This window comes from Dermacentor andersoni, chromosome 4 (assembly GCF_023375885.2).
Source record: "Dermacentor andersoni chromosome 4, qqDerAnde1_hic_scaffold, whole genome shotgun sequence".
In the NCBI taxonomy this organism is placed as follows: Eukaryota; Metazoa; Arthropoda; class Arachnida; order Ixodida; family Ixodidae; genus Dermacentor; species Dermacentor andersoni.
In genome coordinates this window covers 83486950-83499995 of record NC_092817.1, presented here as the reverse complement: position 1 = coordinate 83499995, position 13046 = coordinate 83486950, and the positions used below count along the sequence as shown (strand labels likewise).

Sequence of the window (13046 nt, the reverse complement as noted above, 5' to 3'; positions counted from 1 at the left end):
GCGCGTTCGCTCACTGTGGTCCGGTTTCATCAGCTAGCACATACGCTTGTCGTGCCTGAGGACCACCAAGAGCGACCTCCCGCTCTGCACTGCAGGCTTGAATCATTTCAAACAAAGCGTGTGGACAACGAAAGTCCTGCAGTGTACCTGCAGTTCTCTCCATTGAGTGCTGGCGAAATGCCAATATAAAGATAAATGCGATCTTGTACGAAACGTTGTTGACTCAGGCCGCGTTTTAGCGGTTTCATGGGTGTTGAGGCGTGTGGCATCATGTGCTGACTGCTGCTCGTGGGAGCGTATACTCTTGAGTCGGCACATACATCGTGTGGGCTTGTAGATCACTCCTGTTGATCCTAAACACTGGTGAGCCTATGTCGAAAGCCCAACAGGTGGTTTCACGCGAAGGCTTCTCAGTTCACAGTTCATATCGCTGTGCACGTGCTGCATTGAATAGCGAATTGCATATAACAGTACTCTTATCTTCAGCCTCAGTAGCCATTGAAGGAGTCCCGCCTCACAGCTTTCTTCATCTGTGGTCTGTACGTGCAGAGGACAGCACGGAGGCCTCGGCGAAACTTCGGAGACGGCCCGCCCTACTTCGCAAGAAGGCCATTACCACGAGCTTTTTCGAAAGTCGCAAAGAAAGTGGTAAGAATACGCGCATGTACTCGTCTTGGTCCGTCAAGCTCGAGACGTACGAGTGTGCAGTCAGTGATACTGAAACGTGACGTCTGGAACGCGCGGCGTTTCTTGCATTCCGCGTGGCGTGTTGGTGAGAAGCGAGTTTTCACTGACTTCCAGCATTATTCAACGAAATCCTGTTGTTGAGTTGTGCCAATCGCACATATTTCAAAACCTACCACAGGGTGCAGGAAACGTCGAGCGCTGGGGTTATTTTGTTTCACGCATATTGAAGACCATGTACGCTTCTTTTTTTTTTCCCCCAGCGCTTCCTAAGGCAATGTTTCATTTGCATACCGCAGCGTTCGCTCTTCCGGAACCTCCTTAGACGTCGCGCCCCTGTTTTGAGTTTTCCAGACAGCGAAACTATTACTTCGCACGCACGCGCACGCTGCGTTAGTAAACACGTGACGTACTACGTTGAGTCACGCCCTGGCATCACGGGAGTGGATGGCACCATCGCGTGTGCCAACGAAAACCTGCAGCTTTGCGTCGCGCTGCGAGTAATCTGGTTTCAAGCAGGTACGCGCGTTCATTCGCCACCACTCAGTGACGTCAGGCGAGCGGAGAGGTTTACTTGACAGGCCCGTGGTGAGTTTGGCGACCCCTGCTACCGATGTTTTTCGCTCGTAGAGCCGGTTGTGATGGAGCGACATGTTTAGCACGTTTCTTTTCTTCTTTTCTTTTATTCGGAGACGCGTGAGACGGGCTGCATAAAATTGGAAAGGCGCGCGGCGACAGGGCGTAAGTTCCCTCGCCAAACTGCGCTGGGATTCGCGCTCTGGTGCGAATGTGCGAATGGCACTAGTTCCCCTTGCCTTCCCGTCGCGTCCTGCATGTCACCGTCATAGTTTATCCACTTTTGAGTTCACAACACCACGTTGTCATGACACCTAATCGTATGCTTCTTCCAAGAGGATAGACGTCTGCGAAGCAGAGACCACACAGTGGACAGTAAAAGCACTTGGGTTAAACAAGACAGTGCTTATCAGTTGCCGAGAGTTATTCAGTGAAGCTGCGACGTTCATAAAAAGTCGAAGAAGTCGATGACGTTCAGCGCGTTAATGAGGCTCCGAGAACGTCGCGTATCATAAGACGCGCTACGACATGGGTACCAATAGATCGACTAAGCTCCTTAGAAATCACGAGGCGCCAAGGGGGGGGGGGGGGGGGCACTCTATTACATCTGCTCGAGGCGGCCATGCACGCAGTATGGTGCACGACCGTATCGCGCATAAAATGTAAACTTTTCAGAATTGGTCCTCGGCGATCTTTTTCCCGGCGCATGGTTGTTTTGGTGAGCTATACGTTGACTTTATCTGCATACAGTACATTGATATGGCAGAACCCCATTGTCGACCGATTTGGCAACGTTCTACGCTATTGAAACTTGTCGAGTGCACTCAGCCTAGTTATATGCTTTTTTGAGGCAATATATCAGGGATGCCTCAACGAGGTTAGGTGGACTGGTCAGTCATTTTGCGTTCTGAGCAACGGACAAGTCTTGTGAGACGGAGACATTTCCGAGGGAAAATACTGCGCAGTAGGTTCCCTGGTCTGTAAGTACACTGCGGACAACAGCGGCACATGTTTTAGCATTAACGAGAGGGCTACAGTAATCAAAGTTCATGGGAGACATTCAACTTGACGAGGCGACACGTCTGTGCCTTACCGTGCAGTTACAATGACCAAGTGATGTGAATGTCCCGTGAGAATGTCAAATCTGCAGTGCATTAAGTGTTAGCAAACTAAAGCGATGACCGAGCTCAAAAGCGAAAAATGAAGAAAAATAAAACGGCCGCGCATACAGTAAGTTTTGCCATTGACTTACGTTTGGTAAAGAAGAACTGTTGATGTATAGTTTGCGGGAAGAAATAGCTTTCCAATAACGAATACTTTCTTTTGGAATCGAGATAGCAATCCGATTTGTACATGGAAAAGCTTGAATGGTGAAGTCAGACATAAAATAAGCCTTATACCGTGCTCTAAATCAGGCACCGCGCAACATGTAGGTGTAAGCTAGGGTAATGTGCAGCAATCGCAAGTGACATTTCACGTCAGCATGACAGCCCGGTACACATGGGCGTGCCTGTCAGCGCTTGTGACAAGTGGCGCCATGCGCGCTGTCAAATATGATGGTGGCACGTTTACAAACAGAGCTTTCTGGTAGTAAGGGCATACGAAACTTCCCGCATGTTGACGTTGTAGACTTTTGTAGCTCGGTAAACGAGAACGGAGACAGAGGAACACACACACACACACACACACACACACACACACGAGCACTGTCTATACTGCTCTGTAAAAGCTTATATGTCAACGATGAACCAGCTCTCCCAAATCAGCTTAATTGCTTCCACAGGCATCATGCTTCGAGAACTATAGCATGCGAATCTGCAAAAAAAAATGTAAGTTTTCTCATCTTCGCCTCACGCGTGAACTAATAAATCAGCCAACGTTCACATTAACTGCTGTAAAGCTGTCAAACCGCGGTTCTAAAGCGATGATTCTATATGGTCTCCCAACTGGCTACAACGCGATTTGTGGCTTGCATACACACATATGGCATAAGAATCATCTCTGCCGTTTTCTGCTCTCCTGCAGCAGACATTCCGTGTGGCCAGGTGTTCGGCGTGGGGCTGCAGCAGGTGGTGCAGAGCGACCGGCAGCGGTTCCCGGACTCGACGCTGGCCCAGCCGGCTCCCTGGTCGCCGTGGGACCTGGGGCCGGACGTGGCCGCGGCGGACGCCCTGTCGCGCCGCTCGGACAACGCCAGCGAGAGCTCGCTGTCCTCGCTCGCCGACTTCTCCACCGAGGACTCCAGGAAGGCGAGTCTCGACCGAGTGGCCCCCTCTCGATGTTTCTGTGCGTGTGCGTGTGCGTGTGTGTGTGTGTGTGTGTGTGTGTGTGTGTGTGTGTGTGTGTGTGTGTGTGTGTGTGTGTGTGTGTGTGTGTGTTTGTGTGTGTGTGTGTGTGTGTGTGTGTGTGTGTGTGTGTGTGTGTGTGTGTGTGTGTGTGTGTGTGTGTGTGTGTGCGTGCGTGTGTGCGTGTGTGCGTGTGTGTGTGTGGCCGGGGTAGCCGCTCGCTGCCTCCTAATAGAAAAGCTGCCTATGTGTGTATGACGCACAAAATCGAGCCGACGCCGACATGCGGGGCTCGTATTACGTAACGATTCTTCTATTTTCTTTTTTTTTTCTTGCCATCCGGCATTCGTTCGCTATATCGTGCAGATCGGCCACTCAGCGGTACAGATGATGAGAAATGAATAGGGTTGGACACCGGCCCACAACTGGACTACTGCCCTTACGCTCAGCTCGGGCATCAGCCTCCGCGTTCCCGGTAGCTTTATGCATCAACGAGAAAGAGACATTGGGCCAAGAGAACGGATGCAAGGCCATAGAGAAAAAGCTTTTGAATTCTCTCGCGAACATGGATGGGAAAATGATTGCGCTGCATAGTTGTAATATATATATGTATATGTATCCAATCAGCTAGCCCATAGGCAACATATTTCTTTCTGAAACAGCGAAGACGTGATCGATGAAAGCCTGCCTCGCGCCGTTGTCGGACGCCCTCATTTTACCGACCTATTTATACGCCCCATGAAGCGAAAAAATCCGGCGTCCGGCGGTAACATCGGATGGCAAAAAAAGAAAAAAAAAACTCACGTGACCAAGTGATGACGTCACGTTCCTGGCTCTGGACCTGCTGCGGCCCGCAGTGCGAAATCACGGCGTAGCCCGCACCCCCAAAAAGCGACCTGGACAATTCCCAACATTAGATCAGAGTGGATTAGAGTGAATTAAGGTAAATTAAGGTGGATTAACGTGGATTAACGTGAATTAAGGTTGGTACAAATTAGAGCAAAATGGATTAAGGTTAATTAGGGTGGAGTTTTAAGTGAAGGTAATAACTTAGACAAGTACTCATGCTTTCGCATTCAAATAACGTAAGGGTACTTAAGTGACTGTCCACTTTTTACAGCAGCGTGCTGTGCGATCTCGGAGGCCGTGTCCGCGCCAGTTTCATGTTTTACTCTGCGGAGTTTCCCGTTGCCGGCGCTTTTTACCCAAATAGCTGCAAGTTTTCGCAAGGGCTATTTTTTTTTTTTCGTGTTGTAGATGCATGCGCGTTACGATGGTGCCTGCGGCTATTGAACCAAATTTCTAATCGAAAGAGAACCATGTTCGAAACAGGCTGAGATTTTCTATATTTCGTGATTTATTTGTGCTTTGTTGATTTTTTTACGACGCGCATCTTCGTTATGACAACATACTTAGGATAACTTCACGTTTGCTGCGACCGAGATATCATGCCGTTTATACCAAAAATCAGCTTTCGTGCGTAAAAGAAAATAAATAAAAGGCATGTTAATGTAATAACATGCAGTCGAGTTCAAACAGGTGGTGCGGCGCTCTATGGAACTGCTGCAAATGAACGCTCATAGCCTGGATTAGGAACATTAAATAGCGTGCTGCCTAGACTATTGCATAGCCTCACATAAAAGGGACTTTTGTTACAGTACGCGGAGAAATCAAGCATTGCAAAACTGTTGTTTGAAATGAATGTATCTTTATTCAGGAATCAAACTAAAGCAATGATTAGTTTTCAGTTTTGTAGCGCCAGTCTTACGGCGAACCATTATTTGCCTCATTCCAGGCACTTTGCGTTAAGTAGGTAGGTATGTTCTTGTCTCGCCTCGTCTCGGACCTCCTCATATAATGAGGCCGACGGTGGAATCGGACTTCTCGCTTCCTGCGCAGCAGCCCGCTGTGCTATAATCATTAGGCCACAATCGTATACGCGTACTGATCTCGTGTCAGTGCCCTTTACGAGGTTCGGCGCGCGCCCTGTGCATGCGTTCTCCCCTCGTGAGAGCTAGCGCTTTCACGCGCTGAGTTAGACGGCACGCACCGCCTTCGGGATCTGCCCATGTTCCCCAACCTTACTTCCTTAGCAGCTAACGATATGCATGTGCTGCGTGACATTAGAGAATTTTAGTGCGTCCGGTATTCCGGCAAGCGCGAGCGGTTTGCCGGATGAGCGTGGGGGTCGTAAACGTGAGCGGCCAGATTGGTGGCGCCAGCTGTTGATGCAATGCTTAACCACACAAACACAAAGCCAATTACTATATTCTGCTTAGCTGCTGGTGTAAATTTTCGACGGCGGTGTAGTAGTGTATTTTGCACCAGCAGCGAAGGAGAACATAGTAGGTTACTGCAACTTTAGCACTGTGTTTGTCTGGTTGAACTCTATACGCCACCAGGCAGCTGCATCCGCTCCGGCCGCTCACGCTTACTGCCCCGCCCATCCGGCAATCCACCCAAACCACCCCGTTTGCCGGAATAGCGGACAGGTTTTTACCGTCCCTGCGCCGGAGTACAGTTGTGCCCCATTGTCGTTTTAACATACACCAAGCATGGCATATATATATATACGCGTACGATAGCATAGCGTTTAGTCGTAGATGACGTCATTATCCATGTTTCTCTCGTGTATACGCCCGTTCAGTACCCATGTAGAACCGGACAATCGTCTTGTCGTAAACTCGAGTCGAACGGGCGTACAGTAGAAATCATGCCATCGCCTTCATACGATCGTCATCTTCTTGCTGCTGCCGTCATGCGCGCGCTTTGCGTCACACACACAACTGCCCGCCTTGCAAAAAACACGTTCGTACAGCTGGTAACATAACCCATAACGATGCTGGCTATAGCCAGCTATCCCGCAAAATGTTTCGCAAATATAACACCAATTTATTCGCACAGTGCGTGGGACCTACGTAACTGGTTTCTGGTTTTTCGTTCCGCATAATGTATTCGTGATATTTCATAGTTGTGTTTCACTCTTGTTCAATTTTTTTTCAACCCATATATTTTGCGACCCGCCGCAGTGGCATTGTGGTTATGGCATTGCGCTGCTAAGCACGAGGTCGCGGGATCAAATCTCGGCCGCGGCCGCAGCATTTTGATGGGGGCGAAATGCCAGAACGCCAGTGTGTATAGCGTGCAATGGGGGCACGATAAAGAACCCCAGGTGGTCAAAATTATTCTGCAGTCCACCACTTCGGCGTGACTGAAAATCAAATAGTTCTTATCTAAAATCCAAGAATTTAATTTAGTATACTTTGGGAATTTATTATTTAAATCTTTCTTTTCTTCATTCCGACGATAGTACTAGCTCTTGCTGTAGCATTACTCTTTTACTGTAGGATGCCTTTTCGATTATTATTTAGAGATGTTCCGCCAGCATTTGGTAGTTGTTTGTTGCCTGTCTTCATTTTCTTTTCCTCGAGTGTTTTGTGCACAATTAGAGAGTGTGTAATTTTCGTGTTGCTATTTATATAGGTGGCTGGCTCCGTCCGCTCTGCCATGCGTCGTCATAACGACAGTTTTTGCTCCAGACCTCGACCATCACGTTCGACGTGGTGGAAATAAAGATCGCATTAACATCCGAGCCCCGAGAAGAGTACGGTTTAGTTACGGTCACGCTGATTGTTCTTTTTTGACGAGCCTTCCGCAAGCCTGCAAAGCAAATCCGCACCGTGCGTATAGCTCGGCGTGGCACACGTCGCGCTGTTAGTCAGCGCGTGAACTAAATCTATAGCGAGCGAGCGACCTTCGCAAAGTGGCAACGAGGAGCCCATGGCCAACCAGCGCCAGCAGAACCTGCGCCTCTCTTCCGGCGCAGGCCTGCCTTGAAATGCTGTCTGTTCTGTACTCGGCGTCTCCCAAGCTGTTTCTCGTGTAGACAACGACGACGGCAGTAGTTAGACCAGACCGTCCGGACAAGACGCATTTAGCAGCGTTCGTCTTCCCGTTCCGTCGCCGCGCACTAAGTGTGACAAGAAAACCGCGCGCACCCCGAGTCGGCGCGGTTCGCTCCCACGAAGTAACTCACTCAGCACCGAGCGGTACGATTGAAGTTCCTCATTTGCATTTAACCCCCCCCCCCCCCGCCGCTTCCACCCCTCCCCTCTGACTCGCGAAGACGTTCTTTCCCCGTCGTCTGTTCGGCCCTACCTCGCTTCTTTACGTTCACTCACGGCGCGTCCTAAGTGATTTTGGAAAGCTGCCCGAAGGAACGACACGTGCTAACGATTTTTTTCTTTCTGGCTCGCCAACGGCTTGAAAGACCTTAAAGTCAGCGAGTTTACAATATTGCGCTTTTCATTTATTTATTCCTCACTGGGCCCCTATTGGATGCTATAACTAATGCCGCGGGGATACGCTTTTGGCTGCTGTCTCAGTTTCAGGGCGGTGTTTCGCAAGAGCTGTTCGCCAATGGCAGGGCGCCTTAGCTACTAATATGTTGAACATTATGATTGTGTGTCATCTGTTCTTACGAACAGTTCTAGTGTAAGTTTTTTTTCTTTTTTTCTTTTTTAGTGTACGAGCTCAGTTACTTATCCTGCACGTCTGTAGAACTTGCTTGTATATACATTTATGTTTCTTTTTCTTACACATATTACTTTGTTGGACCTAATATGTTCCTACTTAGAAAGCTGTGTAATGAATGCTACAGGTATTTAATGCACGTATGTTTATAATGTATGCTATGTATATGAAATGCATGCCATTGATATGTACGCACGCTATATTTTATGCTATGCTACCTCACCGTTGAGCAATGTATGGGTGACAAGGCCTTAGTCAGGTAGACTATTGTTGTCCATTTAGCCTTACCATCCAAGATCTTCACTGTGTCTGAATCAATGCTAAATAAACAAAATAAATAAATAAAAATGAAAAACTACAAATACTAGAGAAAAATGCTGTTTTCTGCGTGCGCTGCGGGTATGGCCGTTCATCCAACACTGTAATGATTGGCTGTGCATGTGCAGGTGGATACGCCTGACAAACTCACCGGCTACAATTTGTAAATTGCACTATGTGGCGTAAAGTAAATAATTAAGAAGTTAATTAGTGCAGTTTCGTTAGTCATTTGAATATGTGTTTAAATTCTTCGCCTGAGTAATGTCCGCCTCTCTTAACGATCTAGTTCAAGGACTGGAATTATGTTACTATCTGCAACAGGCTATTTCCAAAAATTCCATGAACGTTAAATATGATCACCCCGTATTAAAAGGAACTATGGAATTTTTTTACGTATAGTTGCCGTGACGAAATTACAATGATAGTTCTCTTTCTTGTTTTTCTCTCACTCGCTCGCTCTCTCTTTCTTTCTTTTTTTTATTTTGCTCGGCGTATGGGCGAAGACCATCCAGAGCCGAAACAGGCCGCAACTACTCCCGCTTTCAAATATTTGGCACTCCCGTATATAGGATTGACAATTAACGACGATCCGCCCACTTACACCCGGCGGGACCCGAAAAGTGGCAGTCGATCGACGACAAATGCACAACACTAAAAGAAAGATAGGGGGTTGGCAGGGGTGTGTGTGTGAGGGAGGGGGGGAGGGGGGGTTAGATTAAGGTAGGCTGTCTTATTTCTATGAGCAGGTGCGTAAGACCCCTGCCCTCTTCCGCACATGCAGGATTCGGTGGAGTCTCTACGGCACCGCAGCTCGACCACGGATCCCGGCGACGACGACTGTCTCGCCGTGCACGGGCCTCAGGTGCCGCGCGTCATCAACTGCTGCCTGCACTACCTCGAGAACTACGGTACGCGTACCTCGGTGTCGCTGACGCAAAGCACGTGACCTTTTCGATCCGAAGCTCGTGGCCTTCCCCCCCCCTCCACTCTCTTCGCCTCCAACCTACTTTTGCGCATGTCTACGCCTAAGACGAGTGGCGCTCCGAGAGCCATCGCTGTTAAGGAAAAAAAAGTGGCCTTCGCAAAAGTATGCAAATTCGAGCAACACATACATCAAAGACAGCGAAGCTGTCCGAGAGAACTCTCGCGCTTTTCGGAAGTCCTAGAAGCCTGGTTTACCACTGCCTGAAAACTGCTCAAGACTTTGCAAACGCTTCACTATATTCGATAATTGACACTTTCATGCTCTCCGCTATACCCGACGAATTTTTATGTATGCTGCGCCGGCTCCGCTCGCTACAGTAAGGTTGTGCCTCTTCGATACCGACTATGTCGCCACATGGTACCGCCACCGCACAAAAAAAAAGCCCCGTTGCGGAACTCTCGTACACACAGCTTCGCTATAAATTGAAAAGAAAGAAACGGTCAGCTACAGCGTTCTCCGGTTTTCTGGAGGCGGTGGCACCGCACCTCAGGACCGTCAATGTGCATTGGAGGGCGAGCGGCTTCTATCGAGACAGTATAGTGATGCCATGTGATATGGGTTGGCGCCCATACTGGCCTTACGTTCGAACCAACTGGACGCCCATACAAAAGCGCGCCCGGCTGTACCTAACCTTGGGTTGTTTAAAATGCCAGTTTATAGGTTAAATGACGTCTGCAGGGAGCAACATTGTTTTATATCAGCACTATATTTGGTTGCTACATGTTTTGCTAAAAATGCAAGCGGAACGCCCGGCCGAGCGTGGAAGTCCTGTATAATGTTGTATTCAGTAAAACTCTGGAAAAGAAGCAGTGTAACAAAAAGCAGTAGATAATCGTAGAAATGTTTGTGGCAGCAATTCAGTTGTGACCCCAGAAAACTTCCAATCATATGAAACCAAGAAAATATTAGGGTAACTGTCTTTTCTTTAACTTATATGTAGAAATTAAAAACGGACATTAAAGCGAATGAAAAGAATTTTGGTAGGCTGTATCAGAGGACGCAGCCGCTTCTTCTCGTTCATTACACAGCGAGCGTCTTGACTACGGCAGCTTTGATGCCTTCAGGGGCCATATACTAGGGTTTAGTGGCCAGTCTCCCACTCCCATGTTCACGTTCTACGTGACGCTTGCGAAAGAAATTATGTTAGACATCCGCCGCCATTGCCGTGAGTTGCGGCGCTGGCTAACACTCCCAGGGCTAGATCTAGTACGTATATGCGATTCCCAAAAATTGTATATGGAAGAACGGCGCCGCGGTAGCTCAATTGGGAAGGACATCGCGTACGTAATGCGAAGACGTGGGTTCGGATCTCACCTGCAGCAAGTTGTTTCTTCGCCCCTTTTGATTTTTATTTACGTTATCACTTCTACATTTCAATTAAAAACAAGTAAATTGGGCTATGCTTTTCTTGGCTTCATTTGTCTGTTGGTTTCGTATGGTTGTGACTAGCAAAAATCGGGCCCCTCGTTTCTCCCTCTTCTTCTGTTGGAGAAAACTTCCAGTCGCACATTTTCAGCCCCCTAATTTGTCAAGAAAACATAAATATGTTATCCCGTAGTTATCCCGTAGACTGTAAGCAGATAATCTTGATGCGTTCAGTTATATATATTAAAAAATAGAAATGCCTCGTGCATTGAGCTCACGTAAATAGCTTTCTTGTGCGCATCTGAGCAAAGTTCATTCATCAATATGTGTTTCAAATGCGACAATCTGGCGCCAGCGGGAGGGCCCTACATACTTGCAACTTTTGCAGCTTGCTGTCTCTTTTATTTATTGTTCAAGTTTCCTGCTAAATTTAGCGGGGTTTTCTAAAAGGCGAAACTGAAACTTATTTGAAGGCTCCGTGTGGTGAAATTGAAATGGGTTTGTAAAGAAGCACCATAATGAAGTCACTCGCAAGCTTCTTTTTAGAGGCGATAACCTCTAGAGCAAGATAAATTTCAGGTGTAAGCTTCCCCACACAAGGTTTCTTAATGTGGTGAAACCAGCTTTAAAAGGTACCCCTTACGTACGTTTTGATGCTTTCAGAAGCGCGTAGAGGTCGGGATATCGATAGAGATAGTCAGCGTTAAATGAGCGCGAACGCGACTTGGAGGGAGATGTGATTTGTCGCAAATATATTCAGTTAGCGAAGACATTTCTTTCTGTAAGTTCACAGTTAACCGGTTCAAGACTGAATGCAATTTTTGGAAGACCTGTTGTGATTTAGTTCAGTGTTGACTCTGCTACTAGAATGCTCGCTCGAAAACAAAGGTTTCAGGACTTTTACTGCGCGCGTACGAACAAAGTCTGGTTGGCTGAGTACGTGCTACAGTATCTTGTTCGCATTAATGCTAACGCATCATACGCTCGCTGTTAGCATTGATCATACTGTTCTGACCTTCCTTCTGCCTTCTTCCGCGTATACTCTTTAACTAAACACGAAAGCGAAGAAATATGCAGACTTCAGCTATAGTTATGGCTCAGAAGTGCTGAACTCGTTTTCTGTGGCGACAACTGGCTCTCACCGTGGACAGCGTCATTTAATCAATTTTTTTCTTTCTTTTTTTTCTTTTTTTTTTGCGATTCACACAATGTCGTTCTCGTCCGCTACGGCATTGTCTGTCGTGTCCTCCGCGATACTGCCACTGATGCCACCACTCTCAGAGCCTGCGTGGAGCGCGAGAGCCAGCACGAATGGGTCAAACCCAAAACACGGCTTCTTTTATGTGTATTTAGGCTTAGCAAAAGCATGGCCTTCGAGACTAGCTCCTGTTACCCAGAAAGAGCCGTCGCTACATGGAGTGTGGCTTTGGGCTTTGGACACCACCTGTTACCAAGCGCTAAACCGCAAAGGTTAGTGCTTAGAACTTCCAACCACGCATTGCCGCAGGGACAAGAGTTTGAAATCTCAGTGGCGACGGGCAACGTTTCGTTTTGCGTCGCCCCATGGCGAACACAAGGCGGTGGTCTGACGACGACTACACAATAACAACGACGACTTGACGACATCGGCCGTCATCCTAGATTAACAGGACGGACTGACGGACACGGCAAGCGTTGTTTCGAGCTTTAAGCTGCTGTCGCACTAGCACAAAGAACTTACTTGAAACGCAACACTCCGATATTGTTTTTCTTTGTGTGAGTGCCTCCTAGCAGAGCTTGCTTAAAGAAACGCTAATCATGCAAATAAATGCGTGCTGTTCCATACCTGTGCTTGGCAAGAAGTATCTCTTTTTTTTTTTTGCGTTTTATGTGGAAAGGCGGCAGTTAGCGCGTTTGTGACACCTCTTAACCTACCAGTATTTTGATCAAAGCACCTTGATCTAGACATCCGTGGACAGTGAACTGCTCTAAGTGAATCACATCTGGCGAGTGGTTTCGTCAAGGACGGCAAAGGCCTCTTGCTCTCTCTTTTCCCCCTCTCTTATCACTCTCTTTATTTTTTAACCTTTGCTTTCTGTGATGCAGGACATGGGCGCTAACAGTGTGCCGTTCTTACTTTGCAGGTCTCAACACCGTGGGCATATTTAGGGTCAGCGGCTCCAAGCGGAGAGTGCGCCAGGTAATGATACAACGCTGCCTTGTTTGTAGTGTGGTGAAGTTCATCTTCTTTTTTCTTTTTTATTCTTTTTGTTATTGGGTGAATGAAATTGCATTTAAAAGAGAAACATTCACAGTATTGT

The 13046-nt window shown here is 47.7% G+C and overlaps 1 protein-coding gene across 2 annotated transcripts in view; it reads left to right on the top strand.

Annotated features, from left to right (window-relative positions):
- RhoGAP102A (Rho GTPase activating protein at 102A) overlaps positions 1–13046 on the top strand; it is a 52303-nt gene that overhangs the window by 25809 nt on the left and 13448 nt on the right. The window contains exons 4-7 of one of the 2 annotated variants that reach the window (XM_055073983.2): positions 550–648; positions 3289–3509; positions 9178–9304; positions 12870–12925. In XM_055073983.2, the coding sequence (XP_054929958.1) occupies positions 550–648; positions 3289–3509; positions 9178–9304; positions 12870–12925 (503 nt within the window). Of the gene's footprint in view, positions 1–549; positions 649–3285; positions 3510–9177; positions 9305–12869; positions 12926–13046 lie in introns of both variants that reach the window. The other variant, XM_050183347.3, reaches the window with a different exon arrangement.